Source organism: Corvus moneduloides, chromosome 10 (assembly GCF_009650955.1).
Source record: "Corvus moneduloides isolate bCorMon1 chromosome 10, bCorMon1.pri, whole genome shotgun sequence".
NCBI classification, from domain to species: Eukaryota; Metazoa; Chordata; class Aves; order Passeriformes; family Corvidae; genus Corvus; species Corvus moneduloides.
The window spans coordinates 14,428,288-14,452,220 of record NC_045485.1 but is presented as its reverse complement, the minus strand read 5'-3'; the positions used below and the strand labels follow the sequence as shown (position 1 = coordinate 14,452,220).

General features: G+C 48.9%; 1 protein-coding gene across 1 annotated transcript; it reads right to left on the bottom strand.

Annotated features, from left to right (window-relative positions):
- Positions 1-10,658: 10,658 nt before the first annotated feature.
- Positions 10,659-23,016, bottom strand: LSG1 (large 60S subunit nuclear export GTPase 1). The gene is made up of 14 exons (XM_032119846.1): positions 22,895-23,016; positions 22,703-22,820; positions 22,305-22,425; positions 21,644-21,730; positions 20,688-20,774; positions 18,523-18,583; positions 17,650-17,826; positions 16,153-16,572; positions 15,748-15,849; positions 14,786-14,929; positions 14,369-14,492; positions 13,675-13,754; positions 12,872-13,045; positions 10,659-11,580 (listed from the first exon to the last, which is right to left on the bottom strand). The coding sequence occupies exons 1-14, from the start codon at positions 22,973-22,975 to the stop codon at positions 11,401-11,403; spliced, it is 1,956 nt and encodes a 651-aa protein (XP_031975737.1). The 5' UTR covers positions 22,976-23,016; the 3' UTR covers positions 10,659-11,400.
- Positions 23,017-23,933: the final 917 nt, after the last annotated feature.

The window sequence follows — 23,933 nt, the reverse complement described above, 5'->3', positions numbered from 1 at the left end:
GGTTCAAGTGAGCCCCCCCTCCCCAAGGAACCTTCCCCTGGATGGTTCTATCTTGGTTTACAGAATATGTTCTGGAGAGGACCTTGGGGTCCTCTGGGGCACACTGATCCCTAGCTACGAAGCCTCTAAAATGTTTAGTCTCTTAGCTTAACAAACAAGTCTAAGAATGTAGGCAAAAAGCACTAGGAATACAGAAGCTGTAAAAAGGTATAACAGGGGTATAAAAGAAAAGGCAAAAATCTTCATGGCATCATAACAAGCCAGTGCGTCTGCCTCCCCAGGACAGATCATGCCCTGACAAACACCTGGCTGCTTGATTGCTCCCCACAGCTCTTGGGGTTCTGCCGACACCCCGGGCTGAGTGTGCGGCAGGGTGCTCTTGGTGGCTGGGGAACCCAAAGGGAGGACGGTGCAAGGAAGAGGAGTGCTTGTGTGACAGCACGTCTCCCTCGCACACGCAGCCGTGCAAAGAAACTCACTCCTGTGCACTGCACTGGGGCTTCTCAGATCCTTCCCTAGAGGCAGCACAGCACAGAACGTGCTGATGGAGACCTCCCAGTGCACCGTGTCCGCGGAAACGGTTCTTGGGGCCCTTGATGGCTTCATCCAAGACTGCCTGACTGCCAGGAATCTGGCTGGATCCTCCTGCCCTACTCTCCACAGCTACAAAACTGGCAGAGATGATCAACAACAGGGGTGTTTCCTCACATCGCAAAGCAGGTGAGCTCCAGTCACCCCACAGAGCAGAGGATACCCAGCAAACACGAAAACCACAAGGTCTGCCCAAACCTGACCTGGTGCCACCCCTGTCCCTGGCCAGGCTGGTGACCTTGGCTGAGCACATCACCCCCCACACACCTCTCAGGGAGGGGGAGTTGAACAGGCAGATGCATCTGCAGCCCCTCAGGAAAAGCCTCCTCTAAAGCTGCACCCGCTCAGAGCATTCCCACCCTGGCCATTGTTTTGGGAATGACTGGAAAATGTCAGCAGGGCACTGGGTGCGGGTGGGGGGTCAGGAAAAAGGAAAAAGAGATGATTAGATTTTTTTTTAAGTCAGCCAATAAATTATATTAACTTTTCCATTGACCTTTTCTGGGGTCACATTATCAGACTAGTGAATGTGGTTCACGAAGATAGGATTATGCTCAGATTTCAAACTGTGCAGAAAGTGCATCCCAAGCAACATGCCAAAATGGAAATGTCAGCTCTGCCAGATGGGTGTGCTTCTCATTATCCTCCCAAGGAAAGCCAGACCCAGCACCTACAAATATTGTATATGTTATTTAAAGGGTCTGGCTCCCAGGGAGGCTGGGAATTGTGTACAGTCTGCCTTTGTCAATAGTGCCGTTTACTCCTTTCCCCTTGAGACTGTGGTGGCACTGGAGCTGCCTGTGGAAGGACTGGCTTGCTGCAGGCATCCAAGAACACTTTCCTGCCCATGCTCAGCCAGCTTGCCATAGAGCAGACAGCTGGGAATGGGCAGCTTTCCTTGGCCAGGGTGTGAACACTGGCCTGGTGTCCTGCTGCTGCCTTTAGGATGGGATAATGTTCAAAGCATGGGGCGGGGCGGGGGAAAGAGTGTGAGGGTGCAGCTACATGTGCTGGGTGCCTGCAAGGGAAGCACTGCTGCCCATGGCTGCCCCCAGTGTCAGACAAGGCTTACCAGGTGTTGGCAGGGCTGCAGCACTGAGCCACATCATACCAGCTCCCTATCATGGAGCCAGCAGCAACAGCTCCTTCTGTAGCATCTTCCAGGAGCGCCCCAGAGAGGAGGAAGTGTGCCAGCCCACAGGGGCAGTGACCCTGTTGTCCGCAGGCTGTCCTGGTCCTCGGGGCTTAGAGAGTTGCCCTGTCCCTGTGGCCCCGGCACAGACAGAAGCCTCCTCTCACCCCCTGCCAGCCCGGCATGACCAAAATTAGCTTCCCCTTCGTGTGTGCTGGGTAGAAGAGCCACGATTGTATCTCGGAAAAGCATTATTGTATTCCTCAAGCCCTATCTTATCAGGGAAAGGAAAATGGGACTTTGACAAATTGCCTCTGCAGCAGCCGGGGTAAGCACATGATTTTCGGTAATCACCTGCCCTGTGGTCGCCAGTGGCCACTATTGTTCCCAGCCCCGGCTGTGCCCTGCGGAGTCTGGGCAGCCATGACCCTCCCGAAGGCAAGAGAACACACAAGCCCCAGCCACCCTCACCTCAGGTGCACCCAGTACATTGTGTTTGCAGGTGGGGATGCAGCTAAAGTCAGATTGATCCCTTTATCAGGAGCCTTCAAGTGCTGATAAGGTGACATCACCTGCATGGAGCAGGGACTTGAACTCTCTTGCAAGGGGAGATGGTTATCAGCAATCTCTGGCAGGGCTGTGCTGGCTCTGCAGCCTCACAGCTGGAAGCAGAACTGCGCTCTGAGCCTGGGACAGATAGGAAGGGTTTGTTTTGCTTTGCACAATGGCTGCTCAGATCCTGTCCAACAGCGGAGCAGAGAGCACAGCAGGGCATTTCAAAGGCACTTGGCCTAGTGCTGTCACCACGCGGGGAATCCAGCATGGCCAGTGGCCGTCCTGCCCCTGGGACAACGCTCAGCCTGACCCCAGGGATGGCTTGGTCCCTGAAATACCTGTTACAACAGGAGACATTGTTCCCAGTCCCAGGACAAAGAGGATCATCACCTGAAGATCTGATGTCATCTCACCAGGAAATCTAAGAGCCACCCATGAACCCATCTCTGCCTGCAAAGTGTCCATGCAGGGAGGAGAGCAAGGCACTCCTGTGATGTCTCCACTCCTTGCTGCTGCAAGGCCACCTGGAGACCGTCCCCAGCAGGGTTATGAGGACCAAAAACCTCTTCAATGGGTCCACAAACTACGTTCCCTGGCAGAGCAGGGAGCAGCAGGTGCTTGGCTCACATCTGCTGTGAGCTACAGGGCAGAAGACCCAAGGGCGACAGTGATGGCCAGTGGGACAGCCAGCATGATCCTGCAATGGTGTCCCACGGAGGACCCCTGCCTAGCCTGCTCAGTTCAGCTGCCTGGGAGGGTGAGAACAGCACTGAGGCCATGATGGATGCCTGCAGCCAAGCTCACTGCTTGTGCAATGCATTGGGAAGTGCTTCATCCCCCTAAGCACAGCTGTGGTTGCTGGTGGGGTGATCTCCATCAGAGGTGCTGATGCCAGTGGCAGCTCCCTGAATTCCCCAGTAGCAGCAGCCAGTGAGGGCTACTGGGAGTAGGCAGAAGTTACAGCAAACTCTGTACAACACCTGCCTGGTATTTTAGTGCTTTGTGCCCTTTTTTGCTCTGCTGCTGGCTCCTGCTTCCAAGGGCTGGATGAAGGGAGAGATTGACAGGTGCTGCAAGTGTCACAGCCATCCCAGCAAGGCTGCTGCTGATTCCTGCATGTCTCCCTATACCTACAACTCAGCCCTCTGCTTTCAAGAGCTGGGTTGTCAGAGTGAAACCAAATGGGAAAACCCCAGGTGGACTCAATACAACATCTGAAAGGGCTGATGCCACTAATCTCCCCTTGCTGCACCTCAGGGCAGAGGGCAAGCGCAGCTGCTGGAAAGTTGCAAACCACAGGAGTGTGTGGTGTGCCCCAGCCTCTCCTGCACAGCTCCTCCCTTTGCCAGATCCCTGAAATGTCCCTTCCCACCAGTGTGCCCCTTCGTGGCTCCCACCCTGGGACGAGAAGGGACCAGGCACTGCTTGCCGAGCACAGCACCCATCCCATTGCTTTCTGAAGCACAGCTGTAATGATGGAACACCAAGGCAGCCCTTGGGACATTCCTCCAGGGCCAGAGCAGAGCAGGTCAGCACAGGGTGACCTCCTGCAGCCCACCCTGCCGCTCCCAGTGCCACAGCCTGGAGGCTTCCTGAGCCAAAGAGCCAGCCCTGGCCTGCCTCCCTGATCTCCTCTCATCATTCATCCCAGTCTTGCTGCCCAAAATAGCCTACAATGATTTCCGCAGTTAATCTGGGCCTGCTCTGACCCTGCAGGCTGTAATCTGAATTCAGCTCTAGCCAGGTTCATTTCAGGCCTCCCTGTCCCCTTACTCTGAGACACAGCAAATGCACTCATCCTTTCCTTTGCTGTCCCAATAGTACCCACCCCATCACATCCCCTCTTTGGGAGGACACTGCTGCAGAGGCTCACCTCTATCCTTACCGAGAGGCCATCCACCTGTGCCCCTTGCACCTCTTCTCATGGCCCGTTTAGCTCTGGGCACTGGGGGGTGCCCAGTGCTGTACACACATCAGATTCTCTTCCAGCACTTTCCCAACCAGCTCCCACACAGCACTGCTCCCATGACCAGCCTCCTCTTTGGCAGCACCTAATCCTGCTCCCAGCCCTGACCACATGGACACCACTCTGTCCCTGTCTCCCCTACTCTGAAACATAACATGTAACACATATAACATGTCACTCTGTCCCTCAGCCACTCAGCAATGCTTTCAACACCTGCCGCCAGCTTTGGGATGTTCATACACCCAATAGAAATGTATCACTAGCAAATATTGTGGCCTCATTTTCCTCAGCTCTTCCAAAGTGTTTAAAGTAAGATTTAAAGCGAGACACCAAGCTCTGAGATGCAACTGACAGCCTCGAAGGATGGGATATCATCCACAGGGACCTGTACAAGCCCGAGAGGTGGGTCCATGGGAACTTTCTGAAGTTGAACAAAGGCAAATGCAAGGTCCTGCACCTGGGTTGAGGCAACCCCTGATAGCAGTACAAAACAGATTGAGAACAGCTCTGCCAAGGACTTGGGGGTGCTGGTGGATGGGAGGCTGGATACAAGCCAGCAATGTGCACTGGCAGCTCAGAAAGCCAAACATGTTCTGGGCTACATCCAAAGCAGAGTGGACAGCAGGTGAGAGAGGGGATTCTGCCCCTCTGCGCTGCTCTGGTGAGACCCCACCTCCAGTACTGTGCCCAGCTATGGGGTCCCCAACATAAGAAGGACATGGACCAGTGGGAGCAGGTCCAGAGGAGGCCATAAAGATGCTCAGAGGACTGGAGCACCTCTCCTATGAGGAAAGGCTGAGAAAGTTGTGGCTGTTCAACCTGGAGAGGAGACAGCTTGGGGCAGACCTTAGACTTGCCTTTCAGTACTTGAAAGGGATCTACCAGAAAGATGAGGACAAATGTTTTAGCAAGGCCTGTTGTGATATGACATGGGGTGATGGATTAATTTAGATTAGGTATAAGGCAGAAATTCTTTACAATGAGGGGAAACACTGGAACAGGTTGCCCAGAAAGGTGGTAATTGCCTCATCCCAAGAAACATTCAAGGTGGGGTTAGATGGAGCTCTGAACAACCTGATCTAGTTGAAGATGTCTCTGCGCAATGCAGAGGTGTTGGACTAGATGGTCATTGAAGGTCCCCACCAACCCAAACTATTCTATGATTTCTCTTGCAAGTGTATAAATGAAGGACGCAGATGGTCCCATGGGATGGAGCAGGAGCAGGCCAGGCTACCTGTTGCTCCAAGGCTTGTTGTGAAGCACCGAGAACACCGTGCCCGCTGCACACCCACCCCTGTGACAGCCAGCCCTGCCAGCTCAGGGGATCCCGGCTCACACGGACATCCTCCTGCGCTTTAGAAAGCAGCCGAGGTGCCCACCCCAGCGTCTGCAGCAGAGACTTTTGTTTCACTTGAGGTTATCTTATCGCCATAGGAAAGGCAATACAGCAGAAGAATTTCCTTTCCTTTATGTTTCCAGCCTTTCCATTGTCTGGCGTCTGGATTTCTGAGCCTTGCCACTCACCAATGTGCTCAGGCCTTTGGAAATATGAATGCAGGCCCTTCTTATCAGCAGGAGCTCTGCAAAGGTTCCTTTTGCTGCTGCAGGCAAACCAGGCAGGGTCTGGTGGCCCCAGGCCCCATCCTCACCCCATTCATGAGCTGTGCATTTTCCACTGCCCAAGGCAGGTGCCAGCTCAGCAGTTCATTCAGAGGGATGGCAGTGCCAGGCAGAAGAGCTTGATGAGAATTGACCAAGGCATTTAAACACCACGGTCTTCCATTTCTTTCTTCCTTACATGGCAGACCATGAGGGATGGGTCAGACCCCTACATAGAGCACTAACGACATCTCAACCTGCCGGATGGGTTTCCATCTCACTGGTCCATGGCTTGTGGTGCTAAAGTTAGCAGCCAGGGATGACCAGGAAGCATGGTGGCCACCAGTAGCGACCCACAGTGGGGACCGTCCCTTTCTCCTGCCTTGCTGGGTGGATCAGCTGGCTTCAATTTCACTGGGCATGCTTGTAAGTCCAAGTGCAGAGGGAAACAGCAGCACAATCACAAGAGGAGACTGATGGATTTGAATCCAGCTGTGAGGCTGCACCTCTCCCAAAGCCCCAATTCCAGGGAAGGAAGCCATCAGTGGTGAGAAAGGGGGACCCCCATACCACATTGCAGCAGGACAAGGGTGAAAGATGCTGGAAGCTGTCCCTGTTCCACCAGGCAGTGCTTCAGGCGCAGCATGGCATAGCAGCCTGTGGTAGCAACCCAGAGCTTCTCACCTGCCCCTAGAGAGCCCTAAAGAAGTACCTTCTGCTGCTTATTGTTTGGCTGAGGTGCTTGAATATCCTGGAGGGACTGCAGCTCGTCTGGGCACAGCACAGAGCAAGGCTAAGCAGCAGGGCTCGGCTGGCTCCACTGCACCATGACATCCTCGAAGTCCCACTGTGAAGAGAAAGGAGCAGGCAGTGCCCCCCGAGGGTGCCAGGAAGCTCCAGGCAGCTCCCTGAGCAGCACAGGACCTGCACCACCTCCTTCCAAAAAGGCAAACTGGCTGCATTTGAAACTAGAAAGTATTTGGTTCTCTCTTTCCTCATGGCAAAGCAAGCAAAGCGCAAAGCAGAATAGTGCTGGTTTCCATTTTTCTCACACACTTCCCTCCCTGCCCAGGCAATGTGAGGAGAGGGCTCAGGAGCACACAGGGGGTGGCCAAGCAAGATGTGGAGTGTGTAAAGGGTGGGAGAATCCCTTTTCCCTGGGACCCACACAGCAGTGGTTCCTGAGCATCCCCCTGCACTGCCCTGAGCACAGCCAGTTCTGGGAAGTTCCAAGCAGAGACAACTCTTGCTGAAAACCCTGTGAAATCCCAGATGAGCTCTCACTGGTCTACCAATGCTGGCCAACACAAAGGGGCTCTGCAGAGGCTTCCAGCTTCCCTTTGCTCTGGGCAGGCACCAAAAGCCTGGCTGCACTGCAGGACCTTCCCTCATGGACGATGTTTCTGCTTCTTTGCCTCAACTGCTGTAACTCCCAAGTGACAAAGGGCTGGTGATATTTCCAGAAGGGCAAACCCAAGTCTGCTCCACCCAGCACACACAGTCCTCCTGCCCTGACACCACCCATGGGACAGACCCTTTTCCCACAGCCACAGCAAGAAAGAACACTGGGCCAGAGTTCCTCTGACTCAGTAGCAGTTTCTTTTCCTCTTGTCCTCACCATGACCTCTCTCCATGTCCCAAGATGTCTTGGGCACCTCAGGCATTTAGTTCGGAGAGATTATTTTCTGAGGTGTACTGGAGACCTCTTCCCTGCCTTTCTCCTTTTTCCCCAGTATTTTTTTTTCCTTTTGCAGCAAAGAAAGAAAAAACTCAGTAAAAAAAGCTGGACTAGAGCCACCACACAGGGAAGGTGAACAGCACAATACAGCTCCTCACAGACATGGGGTAAAGGATCCTGTTGGGGCCAGGCAATGGCATGAAGCTCCTCACAGGTGGGAAAGAGCTGTGACCAAAGAGGGAAAAAAAAAAAAAAGGTTGCTTCTTACTTTAAAGCAACAGTGTCTCAGGACAATCAGGAAAGAGTTGCTTAACTTTTGTAGAAACAGTTTGGAAGGCCCTGGACTCAGCTGCTGCCTTGCCATGGCCAGAGCCACGCTCCCCACTGTGGTCCTGTGGGGGTCGTGGTCCTTGCCAGGGTGGATGGGAAGAGCAGCCCGTGAGCCACTCTGCAGGGGTGTGGTGGGGTGGGGAGTCCCCGGGTACCCACGCCTCTGCTGGGATCCTGAACTGGAGCAGGACCCAACACTGCTCCTGGGGGTGACAGGGCTGCTCCTCTGCCTGGGAAAGGCCGGCCCCTAACGGCAGGACAAGGGGAGTTCAGCCTCCTCCAGAGACAACGGAGTGGTTTTGGTCCGGGCGGTGAGTGCGGAAAACCAGCAAGATCCCACATGGCAGTCCCTTGCTGCAGAGTCCCTGGTGCAAAAGCCATCATCCCTTTGATCCTTGACCTGAGATGCTGGGAAAAGATCAGACACCTGACGCTGACAGCCCCACAGTCTGCAGTGGGGTGATGGGCAGAGGACTTGTTTGTGTAGTGCTGACTCTGCCAAGCTGAGGGGAGCGAGGCTCCTACATCACCTGCCTCCAACTGCAGTCAGAAGAGCCACAGCACACACAACAGAGTGGCTTAGGGATTTGCATCCTGGCATCCCCCTCCCCTCAACTGCTCACCAATGATGTTTCAGGAACAGAGTAAAAAATACTGCTCTTCCTCAATACAAGACTGCAAAACACATTTTTGCAGTAGATAACCTAGATGGCAGCTCAGATGTGCAATGCTAAGTCCTGTGTGTGAAGCAGAGCTCCAGCTTTCTGGACCTCCAGGGCCGAGCTGGTGATTCCACCACAGGCTGCCACTGCTGCCCCACAGGTGTGGCAGCCAGTGCCACGCACAGCACAGACCCACCCGTGTGTCTCCTGGGACACCATACGCTGTGGGAGAGACTGCAGGCTGGTGTGAGGCTCCCTGAACTGGGCACAAGAGACCTGCAGGGAGAACTGCAGTTCACAATGCAAGATACCATAGAAGGCCAGTTCAGCTCCAAACTATATTCTGTTTTTGCTGCACGTATCAGTGCAGGAGGTAACAACATCAGCCTGGAAAACAAGCTCCTTGTATTATAAAGCAAAGCTGCCTAAAAGGGGAGGCAGAGCACTAGGGTGCTGGAAGCGATGTGGATCCCAAAGAAGAGACTGGAGCCAGTTGCAGCCTGCACACTCCCTCTACACACACCAGACATTTGAAGAAAACAGCACTCCCAAATGGAAACTAGCCTTCTCCAGAAAGCAGTGGAGCAGAAGCTCATTCACAGGTGGCCAGGGTAGAGCACAGTGTCTCCTTTGTGCTGGCTCTGACAAGTGAGCAGTGCCCACATAGCCTCACGCCTGCCAGCTGCTGCCATGTGCTGTACTGAGCTGTCAGCAAGGCCCAGCTGGCATTGCCCAAGGAGGGATGCAGTTCAGCAACAGACCAAACCACCACAGGAAAGCATCAATTTGCCTCTTACCTATTTTGCCCACTGCTCAGTAGCAGCATGAAATATTAACAGGTCTTCACGTCCTTCTTCTGTTGAGGCAAGAGTCCTTTAGCACAGCAAGGAGCAGCTTGCATTTAACACCTGAGCACACAGTAATTGCTTGGTCATATTTACATTATCCTCCATTCACTCATGCAAACACTGCAAGTTGCTTGGCAGGTCTCAGGGCCAAAGGTTTCTGCAAGCAACAAGCAGTTGTCCCAGATCTCAGGCCCTGGGGACTTCTGTCACTCACTGGATTTGGAAGGGTCCACATCAGGACACAGCCTGTCCAGCAAGGAGGCTGATGGAGACCCAGCTAACAGGAAAGGCCAGACAGTGCAAAAGAAGAGAACTTGGGTGCATGCAACATGGGCTAAGAATTCAAAATGCTTTGAAAGGAGAAAAACAGAACACAAAAAAATGTTTTACATCTTCAATAAAAGATACTCCAACTTCAGTTTGACAGGTAATCTGACAGGTAATAGCTTCACAGAAGACAAAAACAAAGGAGTGTTTCTGAGCAGTCAAGTCCCTAAAGGGACAAAAGCAGACACCTTTCCTGCAAGGAGGGTAGAAAAGTCAGCTCAGAATGATTTGGCTAAGGCACAACCTCACAACCTTTTCAGGAAACAAAGGCAGAGATCACCTTCTCCAGGAGAACTAAATTAAATAGTCTCTCCTGACAATCTACTTTCTGCTACGGTACACTGATTTAAAGTATCATTGACCATATTAATTCAGTGTAATTATAATTTAACTTTACAGATGGCAGGGAACTATCTTCCCTCCAGTGATGTAATTAGGAACTCGAGAGCAGGGACTGCAGGGGAAGCAGGAGCTGAGGTGAGAGCTCTGCTGTCAGGGGACCCTCTGCACCCACAGTGCAAACTGGCTGTACAAGACACACACAAAGGGTCACAAAACCAAAACCAGCTTGGTTGCACACCCCGCATCTGCTGTGGCTTTGCTGAGCAGCTGCTTTCATCTCTCCATCCACATTTAAGGCCTGGAAAGTACAAAATTACAAGACAGCAATCCCTTTTTTAGTATCAAAGAGGCCAGCATCCTGTGTTACTCCACCACCTAAAAACAAAGCATGACTCGTCTTTGTGAGCTTTTCAGTCCTATCATTACTCTCTGTGCTGATCTAGGAATGAAGAGCACTGACCAAGTGCACAAACATTTTCACAGTAGGGCAGCTGAGAAGTAAATTTCACTTTAATCTGACCCCAAGTAAGTAAAGTCTTTTTAACATCAAATACTCAGCTACTCAATTAAAATCTGCTAACAGACAGTTCTCTGACTTAGAGCAATGAGAAAGAACATGACAGACACATAGGAAGTAAAATCTCAAATATATTTAAGGACAAATTAGCACCAGATTTTTATCCAGTCACATGGAGCCAATGTTTTAAAATACCAGTGGGAAGTCACACAGAAAAACAACTGATACCAGCTCAGTGTAAAGGATATAAAAGCAACATTTTCCTTGCATGGTGTGCTGTGCTGTGCTCAAGCTGGGAAACAGGGAGTGGCTACAGATTCTACAGAGTAGGGCTGGTATAGCAGAGAAGGAAGAGGGCAGTAAAGATCATTTTACCTCATTTATCAACACTCTAAAGCATTCTGTCAAATCAACAGACAAGCCTTAAAGACCAAAAAAAAAAAGCACAATAGTGTCTCAAAATGTAACAAATATCACTCATTGAAATTCAACTGTTTCAAGATTTTAGTCAGTTTTACAAGGCTTGCTTTGATTGCAACAGCTATAAAATACATCCTTTATGGAAGGAAAAACATTCCTGCACAGCTCCATCTGCTCCCATTGAAAGGATGTTTCAGCAGCAGTCAAATGTCTGGGCTGGTTTCCAGATAACAAGAACAGCCAGGTCTCTTTTGTTCTCAGAAGGGATGAACTCCAACCACCAGAGCCCACTCTCATCCCCTGCCAGGCCAATCCACCGCAGAGAGCTCCCAGGTGAGCTAGTCATGCCCGCTTATCTGCTCTTTCCCCCTCAATTAAGGCCTGTGGGACAGTGCAGTCCCTGCCCTGAAAAGGCAAGATACTGGTGCCACAGCTAAGCCTCCAGGTGCTTAGTGATCCTGCGGATTTTCTCCTTCTTGTTCCGGTTTCCGTGTTTTTTCCAGGGCTTTCCTACCACATTGCCAGGATTGGATGCAGTCACAGGCACGAGGCCGCTCCCAGGCCGGTACCCCATGACAGCCCGGACCCCTTTCATCAGGGCACGGACGTTCTCCTGGAAAAGGAGACACAATCAGCAGTGACTGAGGAGAAGATACTCAGCCACTGCAGTTTGTCAGTAAAACCAGACACAGGCAAGCTCAAACCCAGCAGGGCCTGCTCAGCCCCTGCTCCAGAGCTGCAGGAAGGTCACAGCAGGCAGCCAGAGCCTGCCAGCAGCTCCAGGTCTGCCGAGCTGTGCCGGCTCCCCAGCGTCCACCACTGACACGACACCGCGCCCTGGCCGGCATCAGCTCCAGCACCAGGATGGATCCTCACAGCCTCTGCTCTGCACACAACAGATTGTCTTCCCAAATAAATCTGGCACCCGGGAAAGCCACAGACCAAAATTGGTTGCTCAAATCTGGAGCGTGGGCAGCACTGACGGGGCTCGCAGCTCGTGCCAGCGCTTTGGGCAGACAGAGCAACAGTCTGGTAATCCCAAAAATTCTTTTCAGGTCACAGTTTTCTGAAATAGCTCACTTTTTTTTTTTTTTTTTTGAAAAGAGCCTGAGTGCTTGTTTTCAAAATGCATTATCTTTAGCTATGCTAAACAAATGGTGTTCACATCCAGCTAACCAAACAGAATGGAACATGCTATCTATGACCCATCCTCTTCATGGCTAAAAACATGTTCTAATTCCTGTCAGGTATGCAGATCTAGTCAGTTATGGATGTCATTAGTACACTTTTTCAGTAGTGTAGGGGCAAAACACATCCCTGTGGGATCTAACAAGAATCATAAGTTAAGAAAAATTCCCATTTTCCACTTAATTTTGGGATTTCTTGACTGGATTTTAAATCAGTTTGTATTCTACTCATCTGATTTCAGGTTCTGAGTCAAAACTCCCAGGTAGTACTAAATCAATTGTCTTAAAAAAGCTTATCACATCCTCTAAATATGTCAGCTCAGGAAAGGAATGTTATTTTCAAGGACCTGTTAGTTCAAAACCATGTTCTGTGTCAGTTGCCGTGTCATTCCTCCTTGTCTTTCTTCCCAGTCACCCTCCTGTTTGCTCAAGATTGACGTTCGATCCATAATGACAAGGGTCACCCTGCTGACCTCTAAAAAATCAGCTATGCACATCTCATTAGCAATCTTTCAGTCACCTAGGACATTCCCAGTGATTTAGGAGATAATGAAAAGAACAGAGAGCTCTTGGGTAGAAATTATGTGCAGATCCCACTGCATCAAACACCATTAACTCAACCTAGCACACCTCCATCCTCAAAGGTGGTTTTCCCCCAGTAACTACAGATGAGTGCTGCAGCAAAAACTCCTAGAACAAATCTCTTCCAGAATTTACCTGATGGAAAAATGTTTTGTCCACCACATTTTCAATTTGTTTTGCTTTGGTATTTTTCTCAGGCTTCACCCGTCCAGTGGCCTGCACAGTTCTACTTTCAGGGCATCTTTGATGCTGGTGCTGAAAATCATTTGGGTCAATACCAGGAGGTGGGTGGCAGTATAACAGCTTCCCCTGTGAAAACAGTGGGACAGAGCTATTACAAAAGAAACTTGGAGAGGAAAGAAAACAACTCCAAAGAAGGGCCTGAAGTTTAGGGGCTCACAATGGCAGACGACCAGTACACTTTATTTCTTCTCCCAGGCAACAACTGGCTTGACTTCTAAGTTAAAGTACTGTTCTACCTCTACATCAAAGAGCCATTTGCAGCTGCAGTGTCCAGCTGCAAACACCACAATGCAAAACTCCCAGGAGCACTGGGGGATCCTATTAAGAAATTATCAACAATAAATTGCTGAGAAGTGCTGCAGAAGCATGCAGTATTACAACACTCAGAGCAACAGTCCTTAGTGCCAAATATTGGTCCAGCTATACATTATGGGTTCATTTCCTGAATATCTGCTAGCTATTTTAGAGATATGATTATTTATTTAGCTGGCACCATATTTTTAAGCAAACACATTTCTAAATTAGCTTAAGAAATTCAATTTATTCTTTTAAAACATAAAAGCAGCCAAATTTAAAGAGTCTTTTGATACCTGGTGATTTTATCCAGAGAAATATAATTTACTTTATTGTGCTCCAGTACAACCTTTAATTCACCTCTGAGAAGGGAAGAAAACCCAGATGTAGGATGCACTTACACTGACATAATCTTTTAACACATATCGAGCTGATCGCGGCTGGTCTGGCTGTCCATGAGCTGTCATAAAGCCTCTCATATCTGGAAGAGAAATCCAGAGTATATTCTGTGTAAGTACAAGAGAATGTTAGTATGTTCTTCTCTGCTTCCTAACTGCACATTTGTATCCTTTCTCAAAAAACAGTCCCTTAGAAAGAGGCTTCTGTTGGGGAAAGCAGGAAAAAAAAAAAAGGGAAGAACTTTGGTGACTGTAAAGGTACTGCAGAAACATCCTGACCTGAAAGGAATTATAAGAGCTGACATCTCCCTACCAGCAGAAAACTGCTGGGGTTTTATTTTTGTTTTAAAGGCAGAGAATGAGAATTCACTGCATTCTTCAAAGTCTAATTCAGACACAGATGGTGGGAGATATCTGACAGGGTAAGAGAACCACATTACAGACTGGCAGGGCATTTCACCAATATCCTCCACACCATCACTGCATCTGTCAGATGAGACTGGCAAAGCACCACTGCAACATACACAGGAGATGAGCCATTACCAAAGGCCATTCCTGAGAGGAGGGCAAGTCCTATCGAAGAGATCCAATTCACAACAAACCCAAGATGGGCCTAACTTTACAACATTCCCCTAAGGCCACGTTCAGGACCATGCACACAGTGGACGTGATAGGTTTTAAAAGGATCATCACTCACATCCATATGCTGTTAGCAGCTCTTCAGCTGTAGGCTTTCTGTCTGGGTCCTCATCTTCCCTTGGCCTTATGATATTTATTCCATAGGTTGCTTCCAAAATGTTCCGTGGGATATGCTGGCAAACGTAAGCTAGTGAAGGAAACCACCTGGTGATTTACAGCTACACAAGTAATCTTGCCCTTGTCACTCCAAGAGCACACACAACGATTTTGGATTTTGTTGCAAACCAGAAAAATAACATGAGTTTGACAACAAGACAAAGTTGAAATGAGATAGGAGAAGACCAACACAGCAGGATTGTTTTATCCAGTATGTCCCACCTCCCTCAAAGCATGAGCACATGTACTGCTAGCAGGGCTGGAACATGCTACTTGGCATACTCCAAATACACTCTCACAAACCCCATGCAAAGGATATTAGAGAAATAGGTGGAACATGGTCCCTCATCTGATCTATAGGCAGAATTCCAGAACAAATCATTTCTGCCTTGGTAGAGACGAAAGATGGCATCACCAGACCAGGGCAATCACAAAGGCACAGGCCAGGCTCCACATACAGGGTCTACGTGACAAATAACCCATTAGTTCACTATGGCAAGTCAGTGTCCATGGAGGAAAAAGGAACAAAAAAATAAAAATTCAAATGCATAGATGAAACATGGATGCAAATGACAATAAGCAGAAATTCTCCTAACATAGACACCTGCCCTGCTGGCCCCAGCCAACGAATTAAGAAGATCAGATGTGGAAGACAGCAGCACTTTCAAGTTCCTAAATATGGTGTCCAGATGGGGGCAGCAAGATCTTCAGCTCTCCAGTCTAATGGGAGAGAAGAAAGCACTCCACAAAACTCTGTTGGACCTTCTGAAACAGCTAGGAGATTAAAAAGTACAAATCCCACAGTGATCCCACACTATAGCATTGGAGTTGGCTACCTCAAAATCAAAGCTTGATCAATATGAAAACAGCAGCAAAACTACATTTATTCACAGCAATGATGTGGACAAGAAGAGTGGTTTGAAACCTTGACCTTAAGCTATTCAGATGAACACTCACTTTAAAAAGTTTCTCTCCTCATGACTGGTGTTGGAAAAAGAAGGCACAAGGTAAGTAAATAAAATCGGGAGATGGAAAACATCTCCCATTGCACAGCAGCTCTTCTGAGTGACTCAAAATGGAGCACGAGTTTAGAAGCAAGAATTAAAGTTCCAAAATTACACACATCAAGACCACCCCTCTCCAACCTACTCTGCTGGCCAGAGAGTTCAGGCTGGCATAGTTCTCAACGAGTGCAGGTGGTTGCAACTAGGTCATAAGGAAGCCCTCTTCCACCAGGGAAAAAGAAATGATAAAAAGATTGATGTTATTTGTTAGCAATACCTGGAAGTGTTTTGTACGGCCTGGCGTAGCAGACACTGACACCTTCTTATTTCCAAGGATTGTGTTGATGGTTGAACTTTTGCCAACATTAGGGTAACCCACCTAGATGACAAAGAAGTGGAGTATTAACAGTAGTATCAGGCAGGGTACTGCCAAAAGACTGACAGAGCTCTGACACACAAGTTCTTTAATAAAATGTACTAAAAAAACAGGGCAAACAGTGGGGCACACTGAGCTCCAGGAACTTCAGTATTAATCTTTGCACAAAACCCACAGTGGCCTGTGCTTCTAGTTTTTATACCCTTATAGGAAACCAGGCTACAAGATGGAATTTTTCCCACGGGGGGCACATGGAATTAAAATTTAGATTAAGTAAGTTCCATTTAAGCACAAAATCCAACTCACCAGCCCAACATTTACTTCCCCATCCTTCACCCTCAGTCCATCATGCATAGTTTTGAATATCTCCAGAAGCTCATTTCTCTGTACCAGGTGGCTGAAGTTCCTGACATTCCTGTTCTTCTCCTGCACTCCATGCTGCACTGCAGCACCATCAGTCCTGCTTTCCATCCTCTCTGGAGCAAAAGCATTTATGTTGTCACCAGCTTCATCTTCAGAACAGGTTTGCCAGTCCTCCTCTTCATCTTCCTCACAGTCTTCATATTCATCACTGCTGTTATCATCACTCACCAGAACCTGGTTTATACTTTTGCTGCCTGTGGATGCTCTTTCTGTGCTACCTTGTGCTGTGTTGTCATCATCTTGACTGGAGCCTTCATCCTCAGAACCACTCGGGTGCTCCGCTCCCCCTTCAGCACCCAGTTCCTGTGGGGACAGCAGTCCAGAGGTGAAATGCAAAGACAACACCAAGCCTTGCTGCTGGCTGCAGCTGCTGCAGTGCAGACAACTGTATTTTCATCAGCCAGATCCCAAGAGTTGACAACTCAGTGTTTACATCACACAGGGGTTTTCTAGAGATCTTAAGTAGGATGTAGAACAACTAGCCCATTTCAGGAGAATGACAAAAGTATTCCAAGAGGGACAGTTCACAGCTTCTCTGTGAAGTCATTACGAAGTTCGTTTCCAGAATGAATGTGTGCACACCCATGCTAGTTTTTTTTATTTATTAAGTGTTCCTAGTAAAAGGAATGAATGTTACTCTTTCAAAATGTTCAGAACACAAACCCATTTTGTTTCATGTCTAAATATTTCATTAAAATAATTTTAAGCTGTTTTATTTTCAGTCAACTCTACATTTCTTCCCTGCAAAGAGTTTACATTCAAAAAGGAAGATCTTTTCACAACAGTATTTTGACCTTTATTCCCAAAAAAGAGAACAGAACTAAAGTGAGACCTTCAGTCTCACTTTTAAATCAGCCTGTAAAAACATTTTATACAAGGACTGCAAACCAGCTGGACAGAGTAGGTATTTTTGGAAGGAGATAGGGGATATCCCACAGCTGAATGGTCGTAACAGAAGAAAGTGGCACCTATTGATAACATGTAATTTGGGGTAGCAGCTCATTTTGTTCCACTGGCTAAAAATGACTTTCAGATACTTTAGGTTCTCCAAGAAACACCTTCCCTCTCTGGGAAAGAAAAAAAATCTCTGTACAGATAACCTCATCCCTCACAGTATCCCCCTTGGGAAGGTTTCCAATTCTTTCAATGAGTTAAGAGTTTGCAAGCAGGTCTACAAGGGCTGTTTCTGTGTTTTGCACTTTGTTCACCATTTTACTCCCCTCACTTTTGTCTCTGAATTGATCATTCAAATGCTGTTTTATAGCTGCACAGGTCTTTAAAATAATCCTTTTGTGCTCAGGTATATCACAAGAATAGCTGCAAAGCAAGTTACCAGCTGCAGCCAGCACAGATCTAGTTTGAACTGGTCACCTACAGTACCTTTGATTCTCCACACAGCCGTTCACACTCTGCCAGAGCTGACCAGAACACCACCTTGACACCCTCTTTCTCAAAGAACTGTGCCCAAGCAGCACGTTGCTCCTCAGTCAGCAAATCTGCTTTGTTGATCAGGATCATGTTCTCCTTGTCATTACTGACCTCCTTAACGTAACTTTCCTAAAGAAAACAAGAGAAGGATCAGTTTGTACTCTGGTTTTGACTCCTCTTCCCCCCAAGATAATGCAAGAGCAGCAAGACAAGTTACTCCATCCTGCTGCACACGAGCGTAGCCAAGCTTACAATCCCTGGGTTGGTGGAAATGCTGTTCAGCAGACAGCTACAAGAACAAACTGGAGCATGCAACTACCACAATACAGCTTGCTGCTGGCCACACATGCAAACACCTTGTCTGCTTAGAGCTGTGACAAGATATTAATCAGCACCCTGCAGCAGGAGCTCCTAAGACAACTATTTGAGCAATTCCACATCTCACTGATGCAGGGTTCTATAGTCTATCATTACAAACGTGTCACTTCTATAATTCTTGATCGTTTGTAATCCTTACTCACTTTCATTCCACTACACTTTTACATAAAACAGTTCCTTTAAGTGAGGACACTTCTAGTGGGTAATGAGGAATAATATAATATCTGCAATGTAACATCTGCAGAAATGCCTCTAAATCCTGTGTGATATACCAAAAGACAAAGAAAAATAATTTCATGCCAGAATACTTGCATAAATTAATAAGATAGCCACTTAGGCACAACAGCAAAACAGCTTCAAGGTGGCTGAATGCATTAAACAAAAAATGTATCATGTAAACATTAAGAAATAAAATGAAGACAACATTCAAGAAAGTGGTTTACTTACCAGATCTTGACATCTAAACAGAAGGGGGTTTCTGGCATCTACTATCTGGACTACAATGTCACTGCAAAGTAAAGGAAAGCCCCATAAAGTATTCCTTCTTACCTGGCCTCAAAGGAAGCAATAAGGCACAGCAATTATTCACTTCGAGATTTTGCTTGGAATTTTAGTAGCTTTAACTGTATTATCCTACTAAAACCTTTACTGAACATCAGAGCATCTCAGCAGCCCACCTGCCCAACAGAGCCGTGCTTGTGCTACAAGCCAGTACTGCAGTACAGTGTTTACTCCTCCCTTGGCTCATTCTCCTGTACAACTGTACAGCCACCAAGGGGGAAGAAAACACGCCAGTTTTGACAACCCATCTACCCTTCAGAAATGCTCAGCAGGCAAGAACCACAGTAGTGGTACTCCATTTTTTAGAATGGTACTGAAAGCTGTGATAATGCAACTTTATTTCTATCTATTCTCATCCTCAGCTGTGGCAGGGTGTTTACAGAGAGAAAGAAGAGGTGGTTTTCCTACACAGCAAGATTTTTGCATGGAACAAGATGTACAAAGTCTCTCACAAATTACCTGCAGATTTTAAGCATTTGATATTGGGCATTTTCAAAATTTTCTCAGTGCTCTCTTTTTTCACAAAAAGCACAAAACAATGAAAAAATAGCCTTAGATTTCAGGAAAACATATTGCTCCCCCATGCAAGCAAGGCATTGAGACATGCTTTTAGGAAATACCTTCCAAACCCAGACACCAAATTGCCACCACATACATGAGCAGGGCTCATTAGTTCTACACAGTAATTAAATGCAATGGCTTCAGGTCCCAAAGGCATCCATGCTTCTTTTGTCAAAAGGATGGGGAAAATTTAACTACAGCCTCTTCCACTAGAACTTCTCCAGGCAGGTAATTTAAAATACTGCCACATGTTACCACATGCTGATTCTATTTGTTTGACAGGGATTTCTGTTAAGTCAGGACAGCTTCAGAACACTACGGGTTGAATGGAAGAATTTCAAGCCTCACTAGGCAGTCTGTTAAGTATTAAAAACAAATAAAAATCAATAATCCCCCCAAGGGAATAATTCAATAAGCCACATGGGTACAAAGAAGGACTGCACAGTTACAGACATTCAAAGATCAATACAAGAGAAAGCTGACACCATGGTACTGGGATGGGATACAGAGAAGTTACTGAATCCCACTGCTGGGAACTAGTTTGAAGCAAACACATGGAAAAGGCTGATAACAGATCAAATTATCTGAGAAGGTTAAAGGACTGAGTGACTTTTCCATTCACTTCTGAGACAGCATCCTCACTCTATATGAAATAAAAAAACTTCAACAGGAGCAGAAAGGCATTAATAACACATTCTAGTCACCTCAAAACACCTAGTACAGTCACACTGCACATTATGATACCCTACAATGGATGCTCCTGACCAGCACTCTCCCAGCCAAAGGCCCAGCAGCCCTCAGTACAAAGCCCCTTCTATGAAAGGACCAGCTCACCATGACCTCACTGGTGAAGTATTTTTCAATTTTAGGAAAGTGAGATGAGATGATCTCAAACTTAATTACTAGTGAAATTAAATGCCTCAGTTAGATTAACATAGCTGATAGCACTCTTATTGTATTACAGCTCAGCAGAGCAAACAAAGCTATTCCTGTGATATGACAGCCTGTTGTCTTCTGTGCACTGCTGCAACTTCTCTATGTGGCAAAGGCCCAAGGAGCCTTTCCTTCTTCCCCAGCATTATTTAGTCCTTGCCTCCTGCCCATGAACATCAGCTGCAGCTGTGTGGTTGGGAAAGAGGGAAAGGGGTTAACCTTGGCAAGAGACCTCAAAGACACTTCTCAAAGGAGGCCTCCCACACAGAGTTACTAGAGGAGGCCAAGAGCAGTAGCCTCTGAAGAATCTTCAGAGACTCACAGTGAACCACCTGCAGATCACAGTGCTGAGAGCTAGCAGGCACCACTAAGCAGCTGCCTTTCTTCACATCACATTTTGATCACTTCCAAACAAAATCACTGCAGTACTGATAATAAAATATTACTAACTTAATTATTTTTCCTGTGCTCAGACACTTGAAACTTGTCCCAAAGCTACAATTCATGAAAATACATTCAACATCACTTTTTAAAAAGTGGATAGCAAAAGACTTTACCTTCTTTCAATGACTCTCCAAAGCTGACGCCAAAATTCCAAGTTTCTTTCAAATGGGGTTAGAATTAACTTTTTCTCTTCCTCAAGACTAAGGCAAAACAGAAAAAAAAAAGTCACATTTAGTCCATGGCAGGCTGCAAGCTCACCACCAGCTCTTCCCTAGATCCAGAAGGCTTTAGTTTCACAGAGAGCAATCAGACCAAACTCATATATAGGTACTATTACTGATGTTTTTTCAAACAGATCAAGCACCCAGGTAAACTGGTATCAGTGGCACTGTTTTAGTGCTGACAAAATGGCTCCTGAGCTTGCCAATGGAGAAGTGGTAAAAGATGGAAAGAACAAGAATTCATCAAGAGTCTGCTTGTGAAATCTGAGAGCCACAATAACAAATGAGAAAAGTTATCCCAGTTGGCAGCAGTTGTTTCTTAATTGAGAACCACTTGGAAAAATTAATGAAATTTGGGGATGGTACCTGGAATACCTCTATACGGCCTTGAACTTGGTGTTATCACCACCTTGAACAACTTTACTCAGGGCAAGCATGGGTTTGCAGGGTGTGAGCAGATACCACTCAACTCTCCAAGCCAGTGGATGCAGCACAAGACCAGCACAAGCTGCCATATGCAGGCTGGCAGCACTGCCTTCTATTCAGAGCAGCACTGTTGCTCTTAAAAGACACATCCAGTAACCCTTTACTTCACAGGCAAATGGAGAACATCACATGCCATCCTAAAGTATTTTAAAAAAACATGCACACACAAGACAGCTTTGCAGAGCTGACCACAAAGTGACACATCTGGACTGTGGCTGGGATGTCCAACCTCCCAGGACAAGTACAGGCAGCTACTGAATAGATGTTAGTTTTATTGGTCCAACAAGGATAAGTACAACCCACTGTTTCCTGTGTCACTAAATGCCACCAGCTACTTACCCAGCCACAAGCAGCATACTCACTGGGCAAGCTGTCGCCTCCACTCGAGAAAGCTCTCTCTCTCTGCTTGCTTCAAGTCCTCTGCACTGGTTGTCCTATCCCAGTGTGGCCTGTAACAAGCATATTTTCAAGTGAGTGGTCAGAAATAGCTGTCAGTCCAGCTACATTACTTCAGTAAACATAAAGAACATAAACACCACACTTTCAGCTATGCTGAGGTAATGGGTCAGATGTGCATGCACCTGTTTTCAGCAACTTTAAGTACACCTTCTTATCCTTTCAAATTCCACTAGCTGAGAGCATGTAAATCAAATACCCCAAAGCTGTTTTCTTGAGCTAAGGTTTGTAGGGTCCCTAAGATGGGGGATTAATCTCTCTGTTCGCCATGCACAGAGCTTTGGAAAGCCTTACCAAGCAGCCTGGATGCACCTGTTCCAGCAGTGCTAAGCTTTGGGCAGGAAAACCACACCATCACGCCAGAGAAGCTGGCACTGGCAGGACTCACATGGCAGGCAGGCACCTGTGCTGCGGGTTACAGCCGGCTCACGCAGGCTAGTTAGAGGCTTCTCCAAAAGCAGGGTATTGCCAGCCTGAGGGCTGTCCTCAGGCTTGCAGCCACGGAGGGATCAGCCACGGAGCCCCACCCAGCCAAGGGGCATCCAGGTCCAGCCCTACAGAACTCACCTCCGTGGGATGCGCAGGAATTGCTGATTCTCCTGGTGCAGCTGCCGAACGCGCTGGGCCTCCTGGGCTGTGAGCAGCCCCGTGCAGCTCTGGGCAGACACGATCTGGGCATTCAGACGCTCTGCCGGAAGGGAGAGACAGTCATCCAAGGCCACCTGTCACCAGCCCTGCTACCCCTGCCACCGCATCCTGTCTCTGCTGACCCCCAGCCCTGGCTCAGGGCCTCACCACCTGCCCCCAGTTCCCGCCCGGCCACACCCACTGCCAGCCCCCGCTCCCACACACTCATCCCAGAACCGGTGTCGGCCCGACCCGGGTCCCCAGCCCCGAGATCCCTCCCCAGTCCCCGGATCTGCCCCCGGCCCAGCCGCACCCCCGGGCCCATCCCAGCCCCTCACCGGCCACGAAGCGGGTGCCGGCCAGCTCGGCCGTGGCCAGGAACTCCTCCAGCGGGCTCTGCTCGGGCGCCGACCGCAGCTCCGGGCCGCGCTCGGCGACCACCTCGCTGACGTGAAGCTGCCGGCACAAAACACCACCGTCAGTCCGGGCCGCCCCGGCCTCCCTCCCGCCTCCCTGGGCCCCCGGCTTACCCATGAGGAGGCGCCGCGGCGCTCCAGCCCGCGCTGCCGCTGCAGGGAGCGCCCGAGCCCATCGCTCCGCTTCTTGCCCATGTGCCGCCGTCGCCGCACCGCCGACGGAAGGGGCGGGCCGATCCGCACCTTCTACCGCCCGCTTCCACCGCCCCTTCCGCCGCCCGGCCCCTTCCGCCGCGCCCGCCCCGCCGCGCCCAGGCCCCGCCACCAGGCGGTGCCACCGCGCCGGCACCGGTCTGAAGCTGCACCACGGGAGGTTTAGGTTGGACATAAGAATTTCTTCACAAAAAGGGTGATTAGACGTTGGAGTGGACTGCCCAGGGAGGTGGTGGAGTCACCGTCTCTGGAGGTGTTTAACGATATGGTACTTAGTGCCATGGTCTAGTGATGTGGTTTCGGACTCGATATCAGAGGTCTTTTCCAACGCAGTTGGTTCTGTGTGATCATCCATCCATCCATCCATCTATCCATCTATCCATCTATCCATCTTTCCATCCCTCCCACCCTGTGGTGGTCAGCATGGACACACATCTCTTTGGCACTCTCCTCCTCAGGCCCGGGTCCAACCCCCTCCCTCTCACAGCCCCACCACTAATGAGCCCGGGGACACAGCTCACTCCCCCCCGAAGGTCGCTGCTGCAGCGGGAGGCCCTGGCAGTGGGGTGACACGCAGGGCTGCCAGCCCCAGCCCAGCCCGTGGCAGTGCTGGCGGCAGCGGGGCCGGTTCCACTCGCTGGTTCGGCCTGGTGCAGATGCTATCAAACCACACCATGTGAAACCCTGCCCGGCAGCCAGCCATGGAGGCAGGGGTTTGTGTGTCCCTCTGCAGAAAGCCACCAGCTCCTGTGGCTGAGGTTGGCCCTGTGCCCTGTAACACACCCAGCCTATTGCAGGTTCCCCTTCCCCAGTGTCCATCATCCCAGTATAGCAAACAGTGCATGCGAGGAATGATAGTGGCAAAGTGGGATCCTGGACGCAGCAGTGGGAGGTATGCTATGAAGTTGCTGACAAAATCTAGCCAGAGTCTGGGCTTCTT

What these genes read in the sequence shown, in the direction of transcription:
- LSG1 (XM_032119846.1), bottom strand. Translation starts at nt 22,975, where the DNA reads ATGGGCAAGAAGCGGAGCGATGGGCTCGGGCGCTCCCTGCAGCGGCAG. An exon ending in GCCGCGGCGCCTCCTCATGG is followed by an intron (nt 22,821 to 22,894) that starts GTAAGCCGGGGG and finishes TTGTGCCGGCAG; the next exon opens with CTTCACGTCAGCGAGGTGGT. An exon ending in TGTTAAAAGATTATGTCAGT is followed by an intron (nt 13,046 to 13,674) that starts GTAAGTGCATCC and finishes CTGTTTTCACAG; the next exon opens with GGGAAGCTGTTATACTGCCA.